Below are 25484 nucleotides of genomic sequence, written 5' to 3' on the forward strand. Positions count from 1 at the left end.
CGGGAGGATCACGCTATCCCCTCCAGTTCCCCCTCCCCCCTGAACAGGCGCCCTGACCGACCAGAGGAGGCGCTAGTGCAGTGACCAGGACACATACCCACATCCGGCTTCCCACTTGCAGACACAGCCAATTGAGTCTGTAGGGACGCCCAAACCAAGCCGGAGGTAACACGGGGATTTGAACCAGGATCTCCGTGTTGGCAGGCAGAGGAATAACCACTACGCTATGCGGACATCCCACATTAGTCTTTTTTTCTTTGCATTAAAATCAAACTTAAAAGCGAAAAAAACCCCCATCACATAAACAAAGAATACTCTACTAGATGTGGTTTTTATTCAACTCACAGTACATTCTACAGATGCACACGTGTTACATCACCTTGATACAACATAGTCTTGTAATACCTCCTCTTAAAAATGATAAATTGGTCCTAAAAATATAGAAAGGAACAAATTTAAAGTCACCAAAACTGTACATTATTAAAAATTCACTTAACACCACATTTGGTTTTATTTTGTTTTTTTTTTTGTTGCTTTTTTTGTTTTTGTTTTTTTTAAAAAACAAGAGTTGTCCCTTTTAAGCGTAACAAGGAACATCAAAAGGTATTTCCTATCAACCAATTGGGAGTTCAGTGTAAGAAACTAGTTTAAATAAACCCAGGTTGTGGAGAGTCTTCCTGTCGCCTTCATAAACACGCCAACCGTGCCGTAGAAAGTGTACATTGGCCCTTGTACAGCACAAAAGAAAAAAAACCCCTCAAATTTAAAAACGGAATGTAAAGCAGAACAAAAACGGGCATAATTTGATGCATGTACTTCAGTGTGAGACGCTCTTTGCAAGTCGAGCCTTTAACGTCACAGAGGATTTTCTTCTCTGACATAACCACCTTCAGATCTTGTCCACCAAGTAGGAAAACTTCCATACGGACTGAGAATTGACAAGTGGAAGAGGTCTACCCCGCGAGAGAGAGAGAGAGAGAGAAAAAAAAATCAATTTGTCCAATTTGCCCTGGAAAATGGAAATTCAAATGCTGAAACTTGAGGCTGCATACACACCTTGCCAGATTATCATGAGGTGCATTTCCCATGAACTTCATGTTCATTTGCAGACCCGAATTCATTTGCAGACCCTTCTTACTAAAAATTACAGTAACAGTTCAGTATTTGAAACACAGAATATACATAAATTATCAAGGGTTACAATTGTGGTAACGTCATTTCAGTCTGTGACGCATGTGTAATTACCTAATACTACGAGATTGGTTGTGATTACGTACTCTTTAACAAGGGGAACAGTCAAGTACAAGATAGAAACCCAGTCTGATTTTGACAAACACTAAATCCTCCAGTTTCAGAAACCAGTGTCTTTCACACAGCAGCAGAGGGTGTGTGTGTGTGTGTGTGTGTGTGTGTGTGTGTGTGTGTGCACGCGCGCGCGCATGTGAAAGCATGTGTATGTGCATGCGTGCAAATGAGTTTAAGTGGAGGTTATACAATGTCTACTCATGTGACAGTCCAAGAAGAAACACGTTCCTTTTTAAGTTTGTTGAACTGGCCTTTTCATAGATCATCTAGACATCTCTATTATGTAGTCTGTACACATTCACTACAAGCTATTGCTATTAAATAATCCCAGCTATTGTAATCTTTATATATATAGAATATATAATAAAAATATATTGAGCAAAAAAATTACTTCTAGGCATAAGACCACATTACATTACACTTCCATTGAACAGGTAAGATAGGGCCCAGACTCAAAGGCTGTAAAGAGTTTTGATCCTTTTGTGGCCGAGGGATGCCAAGCAGGTCCAGTACGCAGCAATAAAGCTGCAAAAGTGTGATCATCCCCCTACCCTTTAGACAAGACAGTCTAAGAGCCAAAATACCCAGGGTCTGACACACTGTGACTACCCCATGGAAGGGCTAGGCCAACGGTCTTGGTATGACATGAGACTTATGAGCAGACATGACAGGAGAATTCCATTCAGATGATGGGTAGCCAAGCTGAGGGTGAATAGAGACAAAGGAAAGGGAGAGAGCCAAGAGATACTCTCCCTCTCTGAAGGAGGGATGAGGGAGAGGTTCACACAAGTGGTGCTTTGGGCCTTAGAAAGGTGAGGCCAATAGAGGAAAAAGTAACAGACAAATAACCAAATCTATACATATATACCTATACATGTAAGAATACAAGTGGCTGGAGGGGGGCTCCAGACAGTCTTAGCAGTAATGGAGTGTTTATCTGATGATGGGGTGCAGGCACCAACAGTCTATGCCCCCTACACTAGGCAGTGAGGGGGTGGGGTGGAGGTGGGGTACAGACTCTTCATTTGTCCTTGTTCTCGTAGAACTCCGCCCAGCGGCTCTCGAAAAAACGTCTCATGGAGTGTCCAGCCATGCCCACCTCTGATGTGTCCTCATTGAAGAGCTCGCAGTTGTTGAACACCAGATGAGCATCTGCTGCAAATTCCTCACAGCTGCAGTACCTGTCATGGGGGGGACAATTTTGCTTAATCCCAATTCCGCTGAAGCGCTCAAGTTTATCATCCTGCATGAAAAATTATAAAACAAGACCGAGATGCGAGTGAGGCTTACCCCCCCTGCAGGAGCCGCTCTCTCATTGTTAGGAAGTCCATGGGGTTCTTGATGATGCGGCGGTAGCCAGGAACCAGGCGGGGGTTCACAGGTTCCAGGAAAGGCCAGGCGTCTGCATGTGCTTCCATCTCCATCAGGATGATCCTGCCAGGGTACAGGTGGAGACAGGGTGAGAGGTTAAGCTGATTTCATCGTCAGCATGACAGAGAAAACAAGCCTTTGTCAGAGTACCACAGACATATTATGTATGAACATTTAATGAGTATTTGTACTTGAGAAAAGTATTTTCAAATTTAAGTATCTTGTGGCTGCAACAAAGTGCAAGCTGCGTCAAATTAAATCTTTCAATACATGAATTATTTCACAATTTAAATATTACTATCCTGATGATTTACAGGGAATAACATTCATTTTGATACTTTCTATTGCAAGTGAATGTCAGATGGTAGGTAATGCACTAAGAGCCAAATCACAAAGGCTTTTGTACTTGCTCATTTTAGAGTTTCCTGTCAGGTAAAACCTTTCTGGGAAAATGATGTGGCATCTTACATGTTCAACATATCAGCCAAATGTCGAAAAATTAGGCACGTTTGAAGTAGAACCAAAGTTGTGGCTAACAAGCAGATTGAGCTCATCAACAAAATCAATAGCTAAACCTGAGGTTCAACTATATTTTCATTTGTTCAGAGATGGGGAAGGTGTTGAACCAAGAGCAGTGGCGAGTGATCCATTTTAAATTAAGCTCTGGGATTTAGAGTGATCAAACACTAATGCAATTAATGTGCATTAAGATAGGTCTCCTCAAGTCAAAACAAAATTGACAATCTCAAGGATCGTAGCTCTTAATAAATGTGAAAATGAAACCAATCGTCCTCCTGTATGACCAGGTGGATTTCTCACTTGACAAACAACAAATCCAAAGTCTGCAACTTAAAGTTTTATGCAAACTAAATGTGAAACTACATTTTATATTCCACTACATTAAAGAATCTAATTGATGTTGGGCGGGACTCACTCGCAGTAGGTGAGGTCAGGCTGGTTGCGTGTGGTCATACGACGACGTTTTGCTGGTGAGTATCCAGCGCCCCCACCATCTCCAGAGTAACGGGAGGACGAGGAGGATGCTGGTGCGTCCTTAAGCCGCGTCGTCATGCCAACAACCCGCCGCGGAGTGGTGTCTTCATCAGAGCTGTCGTCTTCGTATCTCCTCTTTTTCACTCTGGTCCTCTTTACGGACAAACGCTGGGTCTGCATTGAATCACTTTCCTCCTGGTGAAGCAAGAAAATAACAGATTAGAGACAGAGGCCAAGGAGGAACACTGGAACAATTAAGGCGCAATTGCAGCAGTAGAGAACATTTCCCAGAGGGAAAAAAAACGACAGGAAATTGCTCACAGATTTCAAACTCCTCCCTCCTTACCTGCACGACATTTACAATTGTCGTTCAGTGTTGTTAAAAGAGGTGGAAGAGGGGCTACTGACCGTGGAAACACAAGTGGGACAGAACCAGTCTCCCTCAGGCACCTTGGTGACCTTGGGCCTCAGGCAGTACATATGGCAGCCACGATCACAGCCATCACACAGAAGCAGGTACTCATCATTGTCTCCCTTCCTGCACACCTGACAAGTCTGAGAATACACATGCAGAAACCACAGGAAAAAGGAATACTTGAATAAAAGGCAAAAAGGGCACTTCTTTTTTGGCACTGTCCACCTTTATTTGATAACGATAGTTGAGAGAGAGACAGGAAAGGCAGGGGGGAGAGAGGGAATGACATGCAGCAAAGGGCCCAGGCTGGATTCAAACCCAGGCCGCTGCAGTAAGGACTCAGCCTTATGTGGTACGTGGGGCACCCCAGGGTAGCACATTTTTTACTCGTGTTTTATATTTCTCTCAGCAGCGTGTTCACACACACACCTGAGTGCAGGCAGATTATCCTCAGAGACAAAACAAGTAGTATCGAGGCCCTTACCACTTTGACCACGGATCTTTCCCAGGCGATGGCCCTCTCAAGTTGCAGAAGACACAGACAAAGCTGAGGGGCGCTACGGCAGCGATCCAGAGCCTGCCTCCATGTCCGCAGTCGAGGGGTGATCTCACTTTCTAGACTGGAGTGAAACAGGAGGGACACAGGAACCAGGTTAAAAAAATAAATAAATAAAATTACAAAACAAAAACCACAAAATTCATGCATGTATAGTTCATGCTCAACTTTATTATTATGTGCCTTGGAATAAAAAGAAATTCTTGTGCTCTGGCTCTCTCTGCCTTAACACAAAGGACACAAGGACAAAGGACACAAGGACACCCCCCCTCCAAAAATCAAAACACTAACACTACAAACCTACATAGACTATGTACACAATGAATTCATACATAATATACACAGTATACAGTACACAACAACACCTAACAAAAGTAGAGTTGACAGATTTCATCCCTGTAGTCCAGTTCTACTGTGTGTCGCTCACCTCATGACATCCATTGGATGCTCCTCCCCAGGCGTTGGGGTGAGAGGTGCAAGACGCATCACCTCGGTTGTGTTCCAGAGGGGCTCCTTTAGGTAGCGCCTCTCAATATTTCTCTCAAGATTGGCCAGGCGCAACACGCCCAGGTCCAGTGGGTGGGTGGCAATACGTGGCAGGTCAGACCATTCCTTCTTAGTTCGTACAATCCAGTCATCGCGGGGATCCGCGTCATGTTCATAGTACTGGAGGTCATCGCGAGTGGAGTCTGGCTCTGGAACGGTGTAAGGCTAAAGGGGTGATGGGGAGGTTGAGGCCAAAGGGGAACAAGAAAAAGGCAACAAGAGAGACTCTAAATAGAAGATGGATGACTTTGACAGTCAACTAGAAGTAATCATGTGTTATTTTCTAAAACAAAGAAACGGTGAATGCTCAAGTAGCACTGTAAGGGGTAATAAGTTTTGACAAGTGTCATCAAAATGGTTACTTTACCTGAAATTCTGCCACTGGAGTCTCGCAGTTAGCATCAGCATCACTCTTTAAACTCTGAGGGGCCACCTAGGGGAAAATGTATATCGAATGCTTTTTCTGTAATGCTGTTTGCACTTACTATGTTTTTGTTGTTATGTGACATCACTCCTCTAAAATACTGGTTGAAATCCATGTGCCATTAAAAGATGCGTCTATGCTGGTTTTTATTCCAACTAATACTTCATAAGGACAACTTTAAAAGCTGATTTGACTCGTAAATATTTTAAATTTGTTTTCAACCCTCTCTGGCGGAGGGAGCGACAACAATGAAATAAGCTGGTTTGGTGTTTGTTTGGAGAGAAAACATAGATATACATATGTCTTTATGCATGCTCAAAAATCCAGGTAAGGAAATCACAGACATTTCAATCAGTTCATCTAAACACATTTATTGGGAGAAATGTTTCATCACTCATCCAAGTGACCTCTTCAGTCTCAACTGACTGCAGGTATCCCCATCCTTATAAAAAGCACAGTGGCATAACAACTGAAAACAATGACCGGTTTCATATGCAACCTGCTGTGACCATTAACTAGAGTTACAATGGCCATGTGTACTATAGGTTGTTTGCATATGACGTCACGAACTACAGATGGAGGGCAGGAAGTGATTTTCTACATAGGAAGCACCATCACAAACTTTCGAAATGCCTGTTTGGTGTCATTAACTGAGAAACCACAAGGAGTTTTTACTGAGTACCAAAAGTTGTTTATGAGGGGGGGGGGGGGAAATGCAAGAAATTGACCGAAACGGTGGAAAAAAAATGGCTTGTGAACTGTCGTCTGCAGTCGGGAGGAGTGGAGTCGGATAACGCACGTGTGCAGTGACAACTTCGTCAAAAAAAAAAAAAATTAAAAAAAAATCACTCTACACAACATAAGGATCATGTCCAACATATCTTACTTTCTGTTTATACCGTTCTCTCATAATATTGTCTAAACTAGCACAGTTCGGGCTAAACTAGCTCCATCTCGTCCATTCTGCTTTTCACTTCCTGCCCTCCATCTGAATCTCACGCATCATCAGAATCACGTGACTGCAAACAAGCTATTCACAGAGGATTGGGGAATAGTTGCAATCACAGCATTATAAGATGGTGACAGATGTACTCTTAACCCCCCCTCGGTTCAGGGACTGTCGTTCCCTCTTCACATAGATTGCAGTAGATGGAATAGTAGACATGGTCATTGTAACTCTAGGCAACAGTGACGACAATTTGCATACGAAACAGAGTGTTGTTTTCGGTCGTTATGCCATTGTATTGTTCATAAGCGTGGGGATACCTGCAGTCAGTTGAGACTGAAGAGGTCATTTGGATGGGTCATGAAACGTTTCTCCCAATAAATATGTCCAGATGAACTGACTCAATTTTCTGTGGTAGATATACCTAGCTCTTAAATTCACCTGGTTGGACACCACTGCTTCGAATGGGCAACAGAAGCATAAGCCACCTTTGCCACCCTTTGGACATTTTCTGCAACTGCAACCTTGGATACATGGCCAACTAATGTTTTCTCCAACACGTTACTGCCCCTTTCAAAGACTGCATCCAGTTATTCCAGACCTACTGCTCCTCTCCTTATTGCTTGCTGCCATAATCTATAAATACTAACTCAAAGTGTTGATTCAGTATTTTTGAGCTGCCATTGAGGTCTCAAATTGAATTGACAATTTGAAGTGTCACTAAAACCTATAAACTTGACAGAGACGAGTTGTTCACCTTTAGATGAAGATCAGCAGCAATAACCCGTTCTTCCAGGTCCTCAACCCACTGGAGAGCACTGATGTCAGTCTCCATGGCTCTCTCCTGCACCTGCCAGGGCTGCTGCAGAGCCTCCACCAGAGTGTCTCTTTCCTCTGTCTTCAGCTTGAATATAGGATCTAGAGGAAGAGAACAGAAGGGAACAAATATAAGGCACAAAAATAATTAGGACATTTAGAGGCTTAGGGTTGAAAAATAAAATCAGGAAGTAGATGGGCTTGGAATAAAACACTCCATTTGATTCACCTGGTTCTGCTCAGTTGAGAGGGTCACGTCAAAATTATTTGTATAGCCCTAAATCACAATTCAGTCCCAGATGGCTTTACAATCACAATTACATTCTGGGCAAAGTATGACAGTCCCTATCCTTTGACCCTCGATTTGAAGGGTCCAACACTCACCATTGATGGGTTTGGTGCAAATCTCAGCCAGGCTCTCCATGTGTTTGGCCAAGTGCTTGTGGAGTACCTTCTCCCTGATGCCTCTTGGATGAAGGGCCTGAAGGGTGGCATAGAGCTCCTCTGGATCCTTGATCCACCACCAACCACGCACCATTGCTAGAAAACAAACAAATAAATATATTATAGACCACAATCACCAGACAGTCCTGAGCAAATAAAAAACATTAGCCAAGCTAGGACCATAAAATCCACTAGCTACACATCATGATTTGTGTTTCCCGTCTTTTTTTGTAAATGAGAGGTATGGAATGTTGTAAACCCGAATAACAAGATGGGATACTAAATTCCATTATATTAGCATTCTGTAACTATGACAGGCCAACACAGATTCATGAAAAGAAAACACTACCACATACACTACATTGCAAATCAGTCCCATAACCACCCCACTTAACCAGGGTAGAACTGCTTGAAGCTTACATGCCGGAATGGGCTTCACCACCATCTGTGTGAAGTACTGTTGCTCCAGCTCCTGGAACACAGTGTTGGGAGGGCGGCCTCGCCGTTTGGCTGCAGCACCACGTGCCCCTCTCCGGGCGGGACTACTACCTCTGCTGCCTCTCCTCCGCCTCCGACCTGGCCTGGCAGGGGTTGTAGGAGCTGGTGTGGCAATGGGAACAGGGACAGGAGCAGCAAGAACAGGAAGAGGAGGAAGAGCAGCAGCAGCAACAGCAGGTGGTGCAATAGCAGTATCCTGTGATTGCTCTGGGGTCAGCAGATTGACTGGAGACAGGCCAGGCAGAGGTGGTTCCGACTGGGGTGTGGTATTGTTGTTAACACAGAAAAGCACACAAATTTAAAATACAAGAGGTTTTAGGTTGCAGTTAATCTAGTTTATTTTTGGAGTGGACATACCTTCAGGAGTGGAGTGGTGAGTGCTGGCAGAGTACTCTGTGTCTGGGGCAGGAGCTTGGGTGGCTCGCTGGGTGAGGTAGGGATCTGAGGCTCGGTCAAAGAGTCGGAGTCACATGGCTCCTTTGGGAGCAGGTTAAACCACTGTCCCCGTTTCTCTGCCATCTCCTTCACGCTGTCCTCTGGTTGACTGCCATCTGGAGCATCACCTGTTGCTGAATTTGTGGTGCTAAGCTTAGTCACTGCATCCTGTGACTGGCTGAGCCAGCTCTGGAAGGCAGCCTGTGTGAGATCCTGAATGCCATTTGCCGGTGAGCCAGGCCCTTCTTCACCACCAGACCTGATACTACTTCGACGCCTGCGGCGGATCTTGGCCGTTCGGAGGTGAAGCTCCACTTCTGGTTTAATTTTGCGGGGGCGACCACGGCCTCGTGGCCTGCTCATGAGAGATGCTGTCCCAGGGAGGGGGTCTTCCTCTGAAGAGAAGGCCTGGGATGGTGCAGGGGGGGTAGCAGAAGTGGGAGAGGGGTTCATGGGGGTGTGTGTGGTGGGAGTTGGAATTTCCTCCACTTTGGGCTCTTTCTTGAGGAGGGTGATAGGCACCTCTGCCACAAGGATATCTCCTGAAGCTGTAAGATGAAAACATTAAGAAATGGCTTGCTGCCATCCTGTATCTACACAATAAGCACAGAGTAAAAAAATAAAATACAGTCTCAAAGTTTCACAGAAAGTTGAATCAGTTAATCTGGACACAAAGTTTATTGAGAGAGAAATGTTTCATCGCCCATCTAAGTGACCTCTTCAGTCTCAACTGACTGCAGGTATCCCCACCCTTATAAACAATATAGTGGCATAATGGCCGTAAACAATGATTGGTATCATATGCAAATTGTCATTGACTATTAATTAGAGTTACAATGGCAATGTGTACTATTCAGAGGATTGGAGAATGGTTGCAATCACAGCACTGTAAAATGGCGACAGATGTACCAAATTGCAATTGGTGATGGGGGACATTTGATTGTTGATGTTTACCATACGTACTGATCAGTACTGAAGGTTTGACTCGCATCATTCTCTGGAGCACCAACTATGAGTCATCAGGACACTGTACCACTGAGCTGACAACATCCCCACCAACACAGTGGGAAGGGGAGAAATCCAATATTAAACAAGGCCCTGTGGTTATCCTAATTGGGCGTTTGTCAAAGTCAGGAAGACGCCCAAACAGTGCACCAGCTGATCGAAGAGAGGAGAAGGACAACAGCTGCCTACAGGACAGTGGCCACTCTTTCAAGGATGAGGATGTGCACATCCATGATAGGGAGGAATGCTGGTTTGAATGGGGAGTCAAAGAGGCCACCTATGTTAAGAGGGAATGACCATCCCTGAACCGGGGGTGGGGGCTAAGAGTACATCTGTTGCCATCTTACAATTCTGTGATTACATTCATTCATTCATTTGCCTTCAGCCGCTTCTCCGGGGTAGGGTCGCCATTGCAGCAAGCTAGGTAGGGCACTCCAGACGTCTCTCTCCCCAGCAACGCCCTCCAGCTCCTGGGGGGATCCCAAGGCGTCCCCCGGCCAGATTGGACATGTAATTCCTCCAGCGAGTTCTGGGTCTATTCCGCAGTCTCCTCCCTGTTGGCCATGCCCAGAAAACCTCCAAAGGAAGGCACCCAGGGGGCATCCTAATCAGATGCCCGAACCACCTCAACTGGTTCCTTTAGACACGAAGGAGCAGCGGCTCTACTCCGAGCTCCCTCCGGATGTCCGAGCCCCTCACCCTATCTCTAAGGCTGAGAGCTCAGACACCCTACGGAGAAAACTCATTTCAGCCACTTGTATCCGCGATCTCACCCTTTCGGTCACTACCCAAAGCTCATGACCATACGTGAGGGTTGGAATGAAGGCTGACTGGTAACTTGAGAGCTTTGCCTTCCGGCTCAGCTCCCTCTTCACCACAACGGTCTGGTACAACATCCGCATTACTGCGGATGCTGAACCAATCCACCTGTCAATCTCCTGCACCATCCTATCCTCACTTGTGAACAAGGCCCTGAGATACTTGAACTCCTTTCACTTGAGGCTCATCCCCAACCCGGAGGAAGCAATCCACCATTTTCCGGTAGAGAACTATGGCCTCAGACTTGGAGGTGCCGAGTCTCATCCCAGCCATTTCACACTCAGCTGCAAACCGCCCCAGTGAGCGCTGGAGGTTGTGTTCTGATGAAGCCAACAAAACCACATCATCTGTGAAGAGCAGAGATGCAATTCTGAGGTTCCCAAAAAGGACACACTCCCCACCTTGGCTGCGCCTTGAGATCCTGTCCATGAATATCACAAACATAATCGGAGACAAGGGACAACCTTGGCAGAGTCCGACACCCACCGAAAACATGTTTGACATTGTTCCAAGAATGCAGACACAGCTCTCACTTAGGTTATACAAGGACCGGATGGCTTGTAACAACTGCCCCGGTACCCTATACTCCCGTAGTACCCCCCACCGAGTGCCCCAGGGTACATGGTCGTAAGCCTTCTCCAAGTCCAGAAAACACATGTAGACTGGCTGGTCAAACTCCCATGCCCCCCTCAGAACCTCTGCAAGGGTAAAGAGTTGGTCTGTTGTTCCACGGCCAGGACGGAATCCGCATTGTTCCTCCTGGATCCGAGGTTTGACAATCAGTCGGAGTCTCCTTTCCAGAACCCTAGAGTAGACTTTCCAGGGAGGCTGAGCAATGTGATGCCCCGATAATTGGAGCACACCCTCTGGTCCCCCTTTTGAAATATGGGAACCACCACCCCAGTCTGCCACTCCACAGGTACTTTCCCTGACATCCACGCGACACTGAAGAGGCGTGTCAACCAAGACAGCCCAACAATGTCCAGAGCCTTCAGCATCTCAGGGCAAATCTCATCCACACCCGGCGCCTTGCCACCGTGGAGCTTTTTAACTACCTCAGAGACCTCTGCCAGGGATATGGGTGGGGCTCCCCCTGAGTCTTCAGACTACCTCCTCCACTGAGGATGAGTTAGCTGGGTTCAGGAGCTCCTCAAAGTGTTCTTTCCACCGCTCGACAACATCTCCAGTCCGCGTCAACAGTTCCCCTCCCCGGCTGAACACAGCTTGAGTCAAGCCCTGCTTCCCCTTCCCGAGTCGCCGGATGGTTTGGCAGAACTTCTTTGAGGCCAACTGAAAGTTCTCCTCCATAGCCTCGCTGAACTCCTCCCACACCCAAGTTTTTGCTTCCGCAACCGCTGAAGCCGCAGCCCTTCTGGCCTCCCGGTACCTGTCTGCTGCTTCAGGGGACCCCTGGACCAACCAAGCCCGAAAGGCCTCCTTCTTCAGCTTGATGGCTTCCCTCACTGCCAGTGTCCACCAGCGGGTTCTTAGGTTGCCGCCTAGATAGGCACCGATGACCCTATGACCCGTGATTACAAACATTCCCAAATCCTCTGTGAATAGTACAGGTGGCCATTGAAACTCTAGTTTATGTTCCCACCCATATTTGCATATGAAACTGGTCGTTGGTTTCGGTCGTTATGCAACTGTATTGTTTAAAGGGGTGGGGATACCTGCAGTCAGTTTAGACTGAAGATGTCACTTAGTTGAGTGATGAAATGCATCAGTCAATAAATGTGGTATCCAGATGAACAGATTCAACCTTCTTTGATTTTCTTACCTGAATTATTGAGCATGCATCAAGACAACAAAGGCCTAAGCGTAAACCAGTGGTGATTCCGTTTGTGGCAAGAGTTTCGGAACAGTTGAGACGCGTATTTTCCAAACACCGTGTCTCAGTTGCTTTCAAACCCCAAAACACAATGCGCCAGAAAATGGTCCACCCCAAGGATCAGGTCCCCCAGCACAAACAAAGCAATGTAGTGTACGTTGTTAAGTGCCGGGAGGATTGCCGTGATTTGTACATCGGGGAAACCAAACAGACGCTGGCGAAGAAGATGGCACAACACAGAAGAGCTAACGTGTCAGGCCAGGACTCCACAGTCTACACCCAACTACAGGACAGTGGCCACTCTTTCAAGGATGAGGATGCGTACATCCTTGATGGGGAGGATCACTGGTTTGAACAGGGAGTCAAAGAGGCCACCTATGTGAAGAAGGAACGACCATCCCTGAAACGAGAGGGGGGCCTAACAGTACATCTGTCGCCATCTTACAACGCTGTGATTGCAACCATTTCCCAATCCTCTGTGAATAAATAGTACACATGGCCATTGTAACTCTAGTTAATGTCACGGCAATTTGTATATGAAACCGATCGTTGTTTTCGGTCATTATGCCACTGTATTGTTTATAAGGGTGGGGATACCTGCAGTCAGTTGAGACTAAAGAGGTCAGTTAGATGAGTGATGAAACATTTCTCTCTCAATAAATGTGTCCAGATGAAACTGATTCAACTTTCTGTGATTTTCTTACCTGGATTATTGAACATGCATTAAGACAGTCCCAAGGTTTATAACGCAAGAAATCCAACATGAGAAGTTAACATGTATTGTCAGACTCACTTAAAATCTCTTCTGGTCCCTCGACTAGAATTGCTCCAAGGTGAGGCAGAGCCATATATCTACGCCGGAACCGGTCCTGGCCCAAAGATATAGACCGCATGGAATGGGAAGATTGCAGAAGCTTCTTGCGGAAAAATGCTTGGCGCTGTGCAGAAGCAATGGAACACTCATAATTAAATGTAATAAATCGAAATATATAAAACTGAGTGTCTCTGTTAATCAGCTTTACCTTGGTAAGCTTATCTATCTGCCTTTCAAGTTCTGGAATGCTGGCGTTGGTTGGACTTTCACTCTGCAGACGAGAAGATAAAATGTTTACGGCTATACTACAGAAATTACTTACGACAGTTCACAACAACATTCATTAATACAGGCACACACATCACTGAGTTTAGGCTCCTCTTTTCGTGCACGGCGGGCCCCTCTCTCCAGGAGCAGGCCATTCTCCTCCAGGCTAATGTTCTCCTCCTCAGCCACCCTTGCACTGCGCCTCCTCTCCTCAAAACACAGTTCCTCCTCTGATCGTCCTGTACGACGCGCTAATGCTGCCTTCATCCTATGAAGAAAAAATAAAACAAATAAGGACCAATGTTTCACATGTATTCTTCTTTGATTAGACAGCAGCCATGCCATTACCAATTAGTTCTCACTGACATTTAAAAAGGAATACCAATTGGTCTTACTTGCGCAACTTCCCCTCAATGATCCACTTGTTCTTCCTGTAGGTCGCCATGTTCTCCAGTGTATTGTCAATGTCACTGAAACATAAATGTACACAGAGTGACTAAGTGATATTGTGGTAGTCACAACATTAAAAGTTCAGGTGCTCTCTTGCAGGATTCAAATACAAGCTCTTATTCAAACCTGGTGACAATACTGCTGCCATTGAGTTCTTCCACCAAGAAACCCAGGATGGCTGCCTTGGTGTCTGGGGGCAGGGCATGAAACGTTTTGGTCCGTAGTATGTTGCACACTTCAGTCTCGTAACCATGGGACTCCAGAAAAATCCGTAGTCCTTCTGAAACTGTACTGCGGGTCAGCTCCAGGTCTACTAGCTTCTCCCCCAGGATCTTTACAGACTGGAGGTGTGGATGGAAGGATGGAGTGGATAAGCAGGGGGAAACAAATAAGTTGCATTCTTTTCTGGAACAGAGTGTATGTTCAAATTCATTTGTATATACCTGGTAATAAGAGGGTAAGCCTGGGTCATGCAGTGCGGCCCCCAGCAACCTAAGCAGCAGGTCTTGGACTTCTCTTTGGCTTTCACCAAGGCCCAGGAGGCCCTCCTGCAGGGTGGTGAGGCTGGGCACGTCCTTAGGGATGTTGAAGCCCAGCAGCTTGCCATAACCATGAAGGAACTCAACCACAGCCAGGCAGTGTGCAAAGGCTGAGCCTGAGACAACCACACCAGGGATTCGAGACAGCTCTGGTAGATGCTGGGAGAGTTCAAAGGTCATGATCATCATTTCAAAGTCCCTGTAACCACAGTGATAATAAACCAGAGTAAAAAAACAGAACAGACTTAAAAAAAGATTTCCCCACTTACCTTGTGGTCAGTGAGGCACATGTCCTCGGTGGGCTTTTTCAGCTCTTCAACAATCATCTGCTGTCTCTTCCTCTCCTCCAGACGTCTCTGGGCCTGGGCTCTTCTCTCTGCAGCCCTCTTAGCTGCCAGTGCAGCCTGGGCTGCAGCCTCTGCCTCTGCTTGGGCCTTAGCTAGGGCCTTGGCTTTACTCCGAGCCCCAAGAACCCTCTTACCCTGGGCTATCCTCTCTTCATCTGTCTGCTGCACTGGGGGAGGAACCTCAGCTTTCACCCTTTTTCTACGTCCAGGCTTCTTGGCCTCTGTGGCAGATTCTGGGGCTGGCTGTGGGGTCTGAAGGGCCGCCTCATCCTTCGGCTCAGGTTTCACCTCTTGGTCCTTGGTCTCTTGATCCTTTGCAAGCTGAAAGCAAGGAGGAAAGAAAACAGGTGGTGGTGAGGGAGAAGTTGTAATGAAGACCTCAGGCAGATTAGTAATTTTGTTATGTTGACTGTTGCATTTTTTGCCTACATTGGATTTCTTTTTCTCCAGTCTGGCTTTCTTATTTTTGGCATCCTCCTTCCTTTTCAGCTTTGCCTATACAAGGATGACGGAATTGATGAGTTAAACATTTCTTATGCAAAACCTTAAAATGACTGAAGTAATGTATCAACATACCTTCCTCTTCATTTTCTTCTTAATTTTTGCAAGTTTCTCCTTATCCTCCTCTGTAAGTGCTTCTAAAACAAAAGGGGACATGACTTGATGCATGATCAATAATCCAGCTAAGGAAATCCCAGAAAGTTGAATCAGTTAATCTGAACACCAAGTATCGTGACTTCGTCAGTCTATACTGACTGCAGGTATCCCCAACCTTATAAAAAGTAGAGCTGCATAAGATTAACTGGCGATCGGTTTCATACGCAAATGCCATGACCATTAATTTGAGTTATAATGGCCACGTGTACTATTCACAGAGGATTGGGGGATAGCTGCAATCACAGTGCGATTCTGGCGAAGCGGATGGCACAGCACTGAAGAGCTACCTCATCAGGGCAGGACTCCGCAGTCTACACTCATCTACAGGTCAGTGGCCACTCTTTCAAGGATGAGAATGTGCACATCCTTGATAGGGAGGAAAGCTGGTTTGAACAAGGAGTCCGTCAAAGAGACCATCTATGTGAAAGGGAACAACCCTGAACCAAGGAGGGGGGCTAAGAGTAAATCAACATCTTACAACGCTGTGGCTGCAGCTATTCCCCGATCCTCTGAATAGTACATGTGGCTATTGCAACTCTTATTAATGGTCAAGGTATTTGCATATGAAACTGATCGCTGTTTTGGTCGTTATGCAACTGTTTTATTTACAAGGTTTGGGATATTCGCAGTCAGCTGAGACTGACAACATCACTTAGATGAATGATGCGACGTTTCTCACACTAAACTTTGTATCTAGATGAACTGATTCAACTTTCTGTGAAATGGGGACATGATTGGCGGCATTACAAAACTATTATAGACCAAGCTGCCTGTTCATGGATATCTATGTAGCATTATGAATAACACCATATGCAGCAATATACACTCTTTTATTTTCTCTGTCTCCTTCCACTCACCCTTGGCCTCTAGTCTCTTCAACAGCTTGGCATCAACCTTGCTAAGCAGGTCAGTCATCTTGGGTTTGGGCGGCCTGCCAGGGCGTCGAACCTGTCCTCCTCTTGGGCCTCGGCGAAGTTTCTCTTTGTCTGGATTTGGAGGGCGACCTCGCCGACCAGTTATGGCCATTATCATAGAGGGAACCTCCTCATTAGCCAAGAGCACCCACTTCATGCCCTGCAATCCACCAAAAGGGAATAATGAGTAATTTCTGCTCTTTTCCGATATGTGCATCATGTTGTAGAATAGTATGAATCCAAACTATCCTCTTTGAGGATAATTTAATGAAAATGTTGCACAGTTCAGACAGACCTCAGGGGTTTCTCTCTCCTCATAAAAGTCTCCAACAGGCATGCGTGGGCTGAAGCTAAAGTGCTCCCTAGTGACAATACTGTCCTGGTGTCTCTTCAAATACTGAGAAAGGTTATTAAGAGGGGAAGTGACAGAACAGGGAAGAAACAAAGTTATGATCATTGTATTAAACATGTCAACCTTTGAACGGTGATGAGAAGCACTAATGGTTTCAGTGATCCAGAAAATCTTACCTTGATGATTTCTGGGAACTGCTTCATCCTCCTACCACAAGGAGTGTAGTACCAAGTCTCGCCCTTCATGCGGTTCTCTATCCTCTTCACACGGATCTCTCTCTTCCAACTACAGTTAGAACCAGGAGTGTTCATGAACATTACCAGCAACCACCAATGAGACCAGTGTCACTAATTTCATTACAAAAAAAGGCGGGATTGAATATTTATGGATTAACTATGACAGAAGCAAGCTACAGGGATTTATTAGTCCATGACTGAATAATGAAAAGACATAATTACCCATGTAGTAGAGGGAACTGGACCTGCTCTTCTGTTGCAACCCTCCGTCTGTGAGCCTCTCCTGTTCCAAGGAAGCACACAAAAATGAAGACTTATTATATGTATCCTGATGCTATTTTAAGACCCATCGAAATCTCCATTTGTTCTTTGTTACCTGCTGTAGAACTGTCATCTCCATCATTGTCATTCTCATCATCATTAGCGGTCGTCTCAGCCTCCAATTTTGCTGCATTTCCTTCTTGGCCTTGTTTCTTGACTTTTTTGGGCTTCTTGGTTTTGTCAGCTGCCATGCTGGTACCTGAAGTACTGGCCAAAACTGCTTCAATGATTGCAGTGATCGAATCATCCTCCTCTGTAGGAGCCCCAGCCTCTCCACAGACACCTGATGTTTCTTTAATGTCAACTTTAATAGACTTCTTTCTCTTTCTGCCTGCTCCTTTCATCTTGGCCTCCTCTTGCTCTCCCCTGTTTTTTTCTCCTTCAGTATTTTCCATCTTCTCCACCTTTGGCGTTCTAACCCTGGGTTTTCTGGTTTGTGCCTGCTCAGAGCCCAAGGATACTAGAGAAAGGAAGAAGGGAAACTTTATCACAACATAAAACTAAACACCCCTAAAAATGTGATGTCTTTTGGAGCTTGTGGAATGTTGCCTACCTGGCGTAGAGGCCTTAGGAGCTCTGGGTTTCCGGGTCTTCCCAGGAGTTTTCATCCTTCCTCCAGCAGCCACCAATTCATTGTCAGTTGCTAGTGGTAGCAGGTATACAGCCTGGCTCTCGGCAGGGGTGCTGAGGGATATGATGTTTTCTTCTCTCATCTTGAAACCATGGGGAATCTCTGTCTCATTAGGAGTAGTCTTTATGGTGATAGGTCTTGCAGAGTCTGGTATGTCCTGTCCCTTGGGCTCCCACTCTGCTTCAGACTCTGTTCATAAAACCAGAGACAATGCTAGTGTTCACACTATGCAGATGTATAATGAGGATATGGATAAACAAGGAAGAACAGGAATCTACATTGAGATTAGGATCATCTCCATTTGGTAACAAAAATGGCAAGGACTAAAAATTAATATCTTTAAACGAGGGTTGGGAAGGGGTAAGAAAATGAGAAATAGTGAATTAGATATTGTGTTAAATATCTCTAATAAATGCATTTTCAATCCTTTTCACAATATCAGCCTTCAAAGGTTACCTTGATAAGATAACTGAGATGGCCCAGGTGAGTGAGAGACGGAGCCATCATTCTGAGACAGTTCCACAATGGATTCTTCTGCTCGAGAGGTGTTCAAGGAAGACTCCAACATCGACTCTCTGGTGCTTAAGAAACTATCCATGGTCTCTTCTGCCCGAGAGCTTTCCTGTGTCTGGGTGTCACTGAATGTGTCATTCATGGTGTCTACCAATGAGGAGTCAATGTGTGTTGGATCACACACATTGGATGATTCATCTTCAGTGTGTGAGGGATCATCAAATTGAAAAGCGTCTTCTTCCATGCGAGAGATAGTATCAAAGCCAGTAGATTCATCCATGTATGAGCAGTCATCCTCCACACGAGTGGTGTCCTCTATGCCAGAGCTGATATCAACTCTAGGGGTGCTGTCAAGTGTTGAATTACCTTCAAATGTTGAAGTTTTACTGAGTGACAGGTCACTGAATGACTTTTCAGTCATGCTGGTGTGTTCTGTCCCATGGCTGTGGAGCTGTGAGGATGCTGCAAGAGAAATCTGCTCTGCCATGGAGTCCTTGGCCTCAGAGGTGTCACCAGATCTGCTTTTCTCTGATGGCTTTTTGGCATCTGCCATTTTTTTATTTGTATTTTGATGAGCCGAAACAATGGTCTTCATGGATTTCTCCAGCAAAGTCCCTGCCGATTCAGTCAAGGATTTGTGCGAGTGTATTTCAGGTTCATGAGTCTGTGTCTGAGGAGCTCCAACACTGGGAAGTGTCTGAATTGTGCCCAATTCAGGCTGAGACAGATGTTCCTCTAGTTTCCCAAAAGAAGCCTTACAAGACTCTTTCCTATCCCAGTCATCACTGTGATGCTGTGGCTTAAGAGACAACTGTTGCAGCGCTTGAGGAGGAGAGGTGTTGGGAAGTAAAAGCTTGGCCAAAGGAGAGGCTTGGACCGCTGGTGCAACAGTCACTGCTGCAGGGGATGCAGATACCAAAGCAGGGGGTGCAGATACAAGTGGAATCCTTGAAGCTTGTGTGGCTGAAGGAGGTAGGGCAGACACAGGCTTGGCTGTGGAATCTTGATGGGCTGTTAGGGAGAGTGAATTCACCTCATCTCTCACTGGGGACACTGCAGATGAAGAAGTAAAAGGAGGACCAGAGTTCAGTGAGGGAGGAGTAGATGATATTTGAGGCTGGGGTGTGGGCACAGGCTCAAAAGATGTACCACCAATTGAGGGAGACTTTGACTCTAATGTGGGCATTGCAGATATCAATGAGCAAGCGTCAGGTGGTGCTGGGGTTGGAGGTCCAGATGGCAACATTAGTGGCGGGCTTGTAGTAACTAGTGAAGAACTTGTAGTTGGTGAAGTTACAGACACTGAAGGATTGCCAGATGCAATATGCAATGATGGATGTCCAGACATGTCACGTTGAGTTACAGATGTATTTGGAAGGCTAGATGTCAAAGGAGGTGGCCTGGACCCTTGGACCATCTGCTCAAGAGCAGATATGGGTGCAGAAACAGAGTAAGAGGGGGCAAATGGGAGAGCAGGAGCAGAGGCTGTGGGTGACAATGATGGCTTGGTCTGAGGAGTCATGGACACTCGAGGAAGAGCAGTGACTGAGGGGACTGAAGGCCTAGACAGCAGGGGTGGAGGTACAGATGACTTGAGAGGTGATACAGAAACAGAAGTGGGGGATTCCACAGAAGTATGTGTGCATTCAGCAGAGGAAATCTTAGAGGGTGGCGGAGGCCTGAGGCCCTGTACCATTAGCGGAGGTGAGGAAAGTCTGGGAGGAGCAGCGACAGAGGGAGAAGATGACAAACTGGGAGGTGTTGAGATCCGAGGTGGAGTCGATTCAATGGCAGGAGATGAAGCAATGGGAGGCCCTGGCACTGATAAGGGAGAAACAGATGCTGAGGAAGCTGTGGAGACCCGAGGAGGGGTTGATGCTAGCGGAGATGTTGAGACTGCTGCAGGAGATGTAGAGGCAGAGAGAGGAGACGACATGGAATTCGGAGGTGCATTCATTGTTGGCTCCCTTGCTTGGGTAGCCACTTCTGAGTGCGGGGCTGTTGGTTGCTCAGCATGCTGACGATAGTCACTAGTTGACCTCATGTGAGGTACAGGGGGTTTGGGTTGGTAACTGTCGCTTTTAGGCAATCTCTGGGCAGGAGGTGTCCTTTCCATTCCATTATAGCTTGTATCCACCTCCTTATAAGCTTCACTCATAGACCCTATGAAAAGAGAAGAACATAACGATACAAGATATCACAACATAACAGCAGGAATACAGGTATGATGAGGTTAGACAGGAGATATATATTCAGGCACCCCATGGTCTTGCAAATAGAGGATATGAATACTAACTGTCCTATTTCTCAGAAATGTTTGTTTGCCAAAAAGCGTCAGGTCCACAAGAAACAGACAACATAATATAGCCTGAGACAATCACTTGAGCTATAACATGCAGAGAACAATACAGCATGAACAGTGCAACCTACTGGTTAAATCTTGGTAGTACCACTACATAGATAGGCTTTACATACTAATGACTTTTATGGAGACTATAACTAACACGATATGCCTTGGTATTAACTTCATTATATATAATACCAAACTGTAGCTCTGTTCTAGTAACAAAGAAGGAAAATCATATTTTTGGAGTTGGGCTTGGTGATAACTTTAGGATATTCATATATGATTTTGACCATTTGATTGGATTAGCCTTGTCCCGATTAAGAGAGAAGTTTTAAGCTAAAAGTGGATTTGACTTCTAATGATAGGAACATTATAAGTCTGGGATAGTTTCACAGCTTGCCCACTCAAATTTGACCAATTTAATCTGCATATTGCTTGGAAAGAAGGGTAAAATTTAGACGGATTTTGTTAACATTGCTTTTAATTTACATTTGATATAACCTTGTTTTTTTGTTGTATTATGAGGTACATGCTACTGTTTGACCAGCTTCCTTGAATATAACTGACAATTTTTATTACTGGATGCAAGACTGGTCAAAGTCTGTGCTTTCCTTCATGTCTTCCATTCTAGTCTTTTGTGAACGTTAAGTTCAACTAGAATGGAATATGAATATATTTCTAACCATGCAAGATAATTGAACCAAGTTATCTGGTACAGAAGGTAAACTTTTTATAGAAAATATTTGATCATATTCAAAATAACCCTTAGATAGGATGAGTATGCTATGAATGGCCATAGTGGGCGATGACAGTGGCTATCTGAGCGACACCCTGAAAGTGACACTAAATAAAGGGAGAATACGTTGGAGAACAAGCAATTTCATTTTTATGAGGACATGTAAAGTACAAACAAGGAAGCCAGCAAAGTGTCATGACAGAAAAACCGACCATTAGCAGTACAGAATACTAGTGGCAACACCTAGATCAACTTTGACTTTTGTTTAGCCTTTTTGTATACAATTACAATAATAATAAAAAAAAAGTCGCACAAGGCTAAGTTTCAACATAAAGTCAGAACAGTTTTTGGCTACACAGGAGCTGTGCCAAAAAGCTTAAACACCTGAATTAGAAAATGATGCGAAAAAAATCTGCACATGTAAAATACTCACCTTGTATGACAGAGGATATCCCCATATTGCCAGCCTGAGGGCTTCTTTCCCTGCTGTTGCCCTGGGGTGACCCACTATCCTGCACTTTTGATGGGGACATCATTGGTACTGAAGACATCCCTATAGGGAGAGGACTGCCGGTGCCTGCTCTGCCCATATTGTGATGCTGTGGGCTACCACGTGGGGGTGTAAAATTCTGGCTAGTTGGTGGCATCATTTGACTTTGGCCTTGGGCCTGCGACTGTGGTGGAGGCTGGGGTTGGGCAGAAGGCAGAGGAGGGTGCTGGGGCTGGTAATAGGGCATCCCATTTGGCATCATGCCATAATGCTGCGGTTGCTGGTGCTGCTGATGGTGATGGTGGTGGTGGGAGTGGAGGTGTGGCTGTGACTGTTGGTGTGGGGGTGGTTGTAAAGACTGTTGCTGGTGATGCTGTGACGGTGCAATCCCAGAGTGCACCTGACTCTGATAGCCTCCATACATGCTGTGGGAATTATAGCCCATCTGCTGTGGGCCAGGATTGCTCCTGTTCCAGTACTGACCTCCAGTCAGAGACATGTTGGGTGGGCCCGCCACAGGGGTCTGGTGGGAGCTTCCCATGCCTCCATTTAATTGGTATTGTCCATGACCCTGGTAGTGGTGCTGAGACTGAGGCTGCATCATCCCAGGCGGAGGCTGCTTCTGGTGCCTCCCATGCCCTGGAGAGGGAGCCACTGCTGGACCATACTGAGCCTGTCCTCCCCACAGGTAGTCATAGCCCATGCTGCTCTGGTGGTGGTTGCTCATGTGGGGGTAAGGAGCTGTTGGCGGATGGGAACCAGACACACTGGACCCAAGTACAGTAGTGACGCCATTCACATTCATTTCGCCATTCATATCTGTCAAAGAGAAATCTGTTAAGGTGACTGTGACTTGCAATAGTAAACCACGATGGTGTTGAGAAAGAATTTGATATAAATGCCAACGGTGAATAGAAAATGAATGGGAAAAAAATAAAGTGAGAAAACAAACCAAAAATTACTTTCAACACAGGATTCATTTTTAGTTTTGGTTTTAGTTCAATAACAAAAGCCGAAAAAACTCACTTTTCCCCTGTTGAGGGAAACTCATGGAGGACCCGTTAGTATAGAGAGAATCCCCTGAGGAGAGTTTCAGTCCTGAGTTTGCCGACACTGGGGAATGGGTGCCATAGTTGAAATGGTTATTCGCCTCCATCTAGAAAGAGAAAAAAAACAACCCGCAAATAATTAATAAAAGTAAACTCAATCTTTCAACATCCGTGTTTAGTTAAAATAAAACAGATACTACCAAACAAAACCTTACAACCCATTTAATGAACACACCGATGCTGTGTATACACTTTGGACTGTTCTAAAGTAAAACTATTCATTAGTGTATTTTTTAAATTTAAGTTTATATAGATCATCGTTTTGCTATGACTACAACACAATTCGTGACATTAGATGTCTCATCGGACATGGTTTTAGCAATAGGTGGCTTGACAGAAAGCATCACTTGATCATAACATTACATTAAAAATGTCGCAGCTGGCTGGAGCAGATGCCCGGCCCGCACCTCCACAGTCCCGGCAAAGCCACTACGGACAATGGTGCGATAGAAAGCCCGTCTGTACCGTTGACGGGGCGCAGCTAACGAGGAGCAGCTCTCCCCCACCTCCCGTGATGAGCACACGGACAAGGCAGGGCCACAGAGACGGATCAAGCCGCTCTCTGCGAAAATACGCAAGCAAAGGTGCTGCCAGTGAGATTGGTATAGATCAGTCTCGAACTTTATCGGGTTATATAGCGACTCAGTCCCGCTGCCTCGTTATGAGATAACGAATGAGCTTCCGCCGACACAAATGTATTTCCACAATTTCAATAAGGCCTCGTTAACGACGCAGACTTAAGCTTAGCGCCGCGTTGCTAGCTAGCTAGCTAGCTGCGTTCTCCCAACACCAATTCACATATAGACTCGCCAATAAACTGTGGTGACAACTTCATACACGATACCTAAGCAGGGCTTGTACACTAAATGGATCGATGTTTATCTAATTCCCACGGCAAACACCAGCCCAAATGATGCCAGGCGTTAGCTTCAAGGTTATTTGGCTACAATCAACACATCACAACTTGGCTAGCAGACATTAGCAAGCCAGCTAACTGATAGTGACCTGATAGCGAAAGCCGAGACGCAAGCACTACCGGGCTAACTAACGAGAGCCAGGTCTGCAGGTACTGCAGATGTGGTTGTTTGAATCCGTATTTGCACATCATGAGAGCTGTCTAGAAACAAGAATGTAAAGAAACTCTTCTCGATCGAGACTTTTATTTAGGCTCGCTTGTTACGGCGTGCTCCTTTTGTTCACACGCTAGCTAACATAGCGGCCAGATGAACTTACATTGTTTACGCTACACGAGCAAAAGAGCATTTTTTGCAGAGCATCATACCCTCCGATAACACAGTCCAAACTTTCGCTGTTACTTCAGTTAAAACTGTCTAACCTTTAAGTCCGGGAATTGTAAAAGGCGCCCCTTGCCTTCAAACCTTCGACTCGGCGGATATGTGACTCAAGATGGCACGGCGATTAAATAATAAACAAGTAGTCGCTAACCTTTGGGTTTTAAATTAGCAAACATGGCTGGTGTGGTCCAGTCAGTGCAGCCATGATCGTGGAACAGAATGAGCAGTGTGAATTTTCCTGAAAATAAATATACATCCGGTGAAGTTAACTTTCACCAAAAAAGTCCTCATGCTGGAACAGTTAATAAAAATATCTGGCATTATTATTATCATCATCATTATTATGTTGTAATTAAAGCTATTTTTTTGGCTTTGCTTGACCAAGTGCTGTGAATTAAAACACGCACGTTGTTGTTATTGACCATTGTACTACAGAAAATGCAAGCAAAGATGATCGCCCAAAACCATTAAGACGTGGAAGCAGTTGTACTTCAGTTTTCAACTGGAAATAAAATGCAAGAATCCATACCGCATGCATGGTGTATGTTACGGAAACTCGGCGATGACCAAATATAATTTCTCCCATCCACTTTATCTTTTTATTTAGTGTGTTGTCTCAAAACGGATTTAGCCGGACCGATTTCAACACACGTTGACACCACTAACCCAAAGCTAGACAGATCTGATAGATCTACATGATCATTGAAAAAGAAAACTGCCACTAATGTATGTTAGCTTCTGGGAAAACGCAGTAAGAAAGTGGGCCTTAAGACCAACAAAACATGTAATACTTAATAGTTCAAAAGGACTGATGTAAATGTGCACTTAAAAATTACTTACTTTTACCCAATCAGCAAGTTCTCATGGAGACCTCAAAAGCACCCCCCCCCCCAATATGTTGAGAATCAAATAATATTAAGGTGGTGGTTGCTGTGGATAAAGCCTGATAAATTGCGATTCGCTGGAAAGCTGACACAACAGGTTTCAATGTTGTGGTGGTGGCCTTTGAAGGGACAAGTCAACAAAAGACCTTTAAAACTTCATACTTTTATTTTGATGTAC

The 25484-nt window shown here is 45.3% G+C and overlaps 1 protein-coding gene across 1 annotated transcript; it reads right to left on the reverse strand.

Annotated features, from left to right (window-relative positions):
- Positions 1-320: 320 nt before the first annotated feature.
- On the reverse strand, positions 321-24536 carry baz2a (bromodomain adjacent to zinc finger domain, 2A). Its single transcript, XM_056298835.1, has 30 exons — positions 24464-24536; positions 23045-23174; positions 21962-22837; positions 18389-20608; positions 17855-18121; positions 17357-17761; positions 17203-17263; positions 16921-17029; positions 16688-16789; positions 16336-16552; positions 15398-15459; positions 15251-15316; positions 14744-15142; positions 14379-14633; positions 14062-14276; positions 13881-13955; positions 13579-13753; positions 13427-13489; positions 13198-13342; positions 8672-9297; positions 8237-8570; positions 7757-7912; positions 7314-7474; positions 5554-5619; positions 5068-5351; positions 4569-4704; positions 4078-4224; positions 3611-3864; positions 2596-2739; positions 321-2486 (listed from the first exon to the last, which is right to left on the reverse strand). Exons 2-30 carry the CDS (start codon positions 23172-23174, stop codon positions 2327-2329), a joined length of 8310 nt encoding a protein of 2769 aa, XP_056154810.1. The 5' UTR covers positions 24464-24536; the 3' UTR covers positions 321-2326.
- Between the last annotated feature and the right edge of the window lie 948 nt (positions 24537-25484).

The sequence above is a fragment of the Lampris incognitus genome, chromosome 2 (genome assembly GCF_029633865.1).
Source record: "Lampris incognitus isolate fLamInc1 chromosome 2, fLamInc1.hap2, whole genome shotgun sequence".
Taxonomy (NCBI): Eukaryota; Metazoa; Chordata; class Actinopteri; order Lampriformes; family Lampridae; genus Lampris; species Lampris incognitus.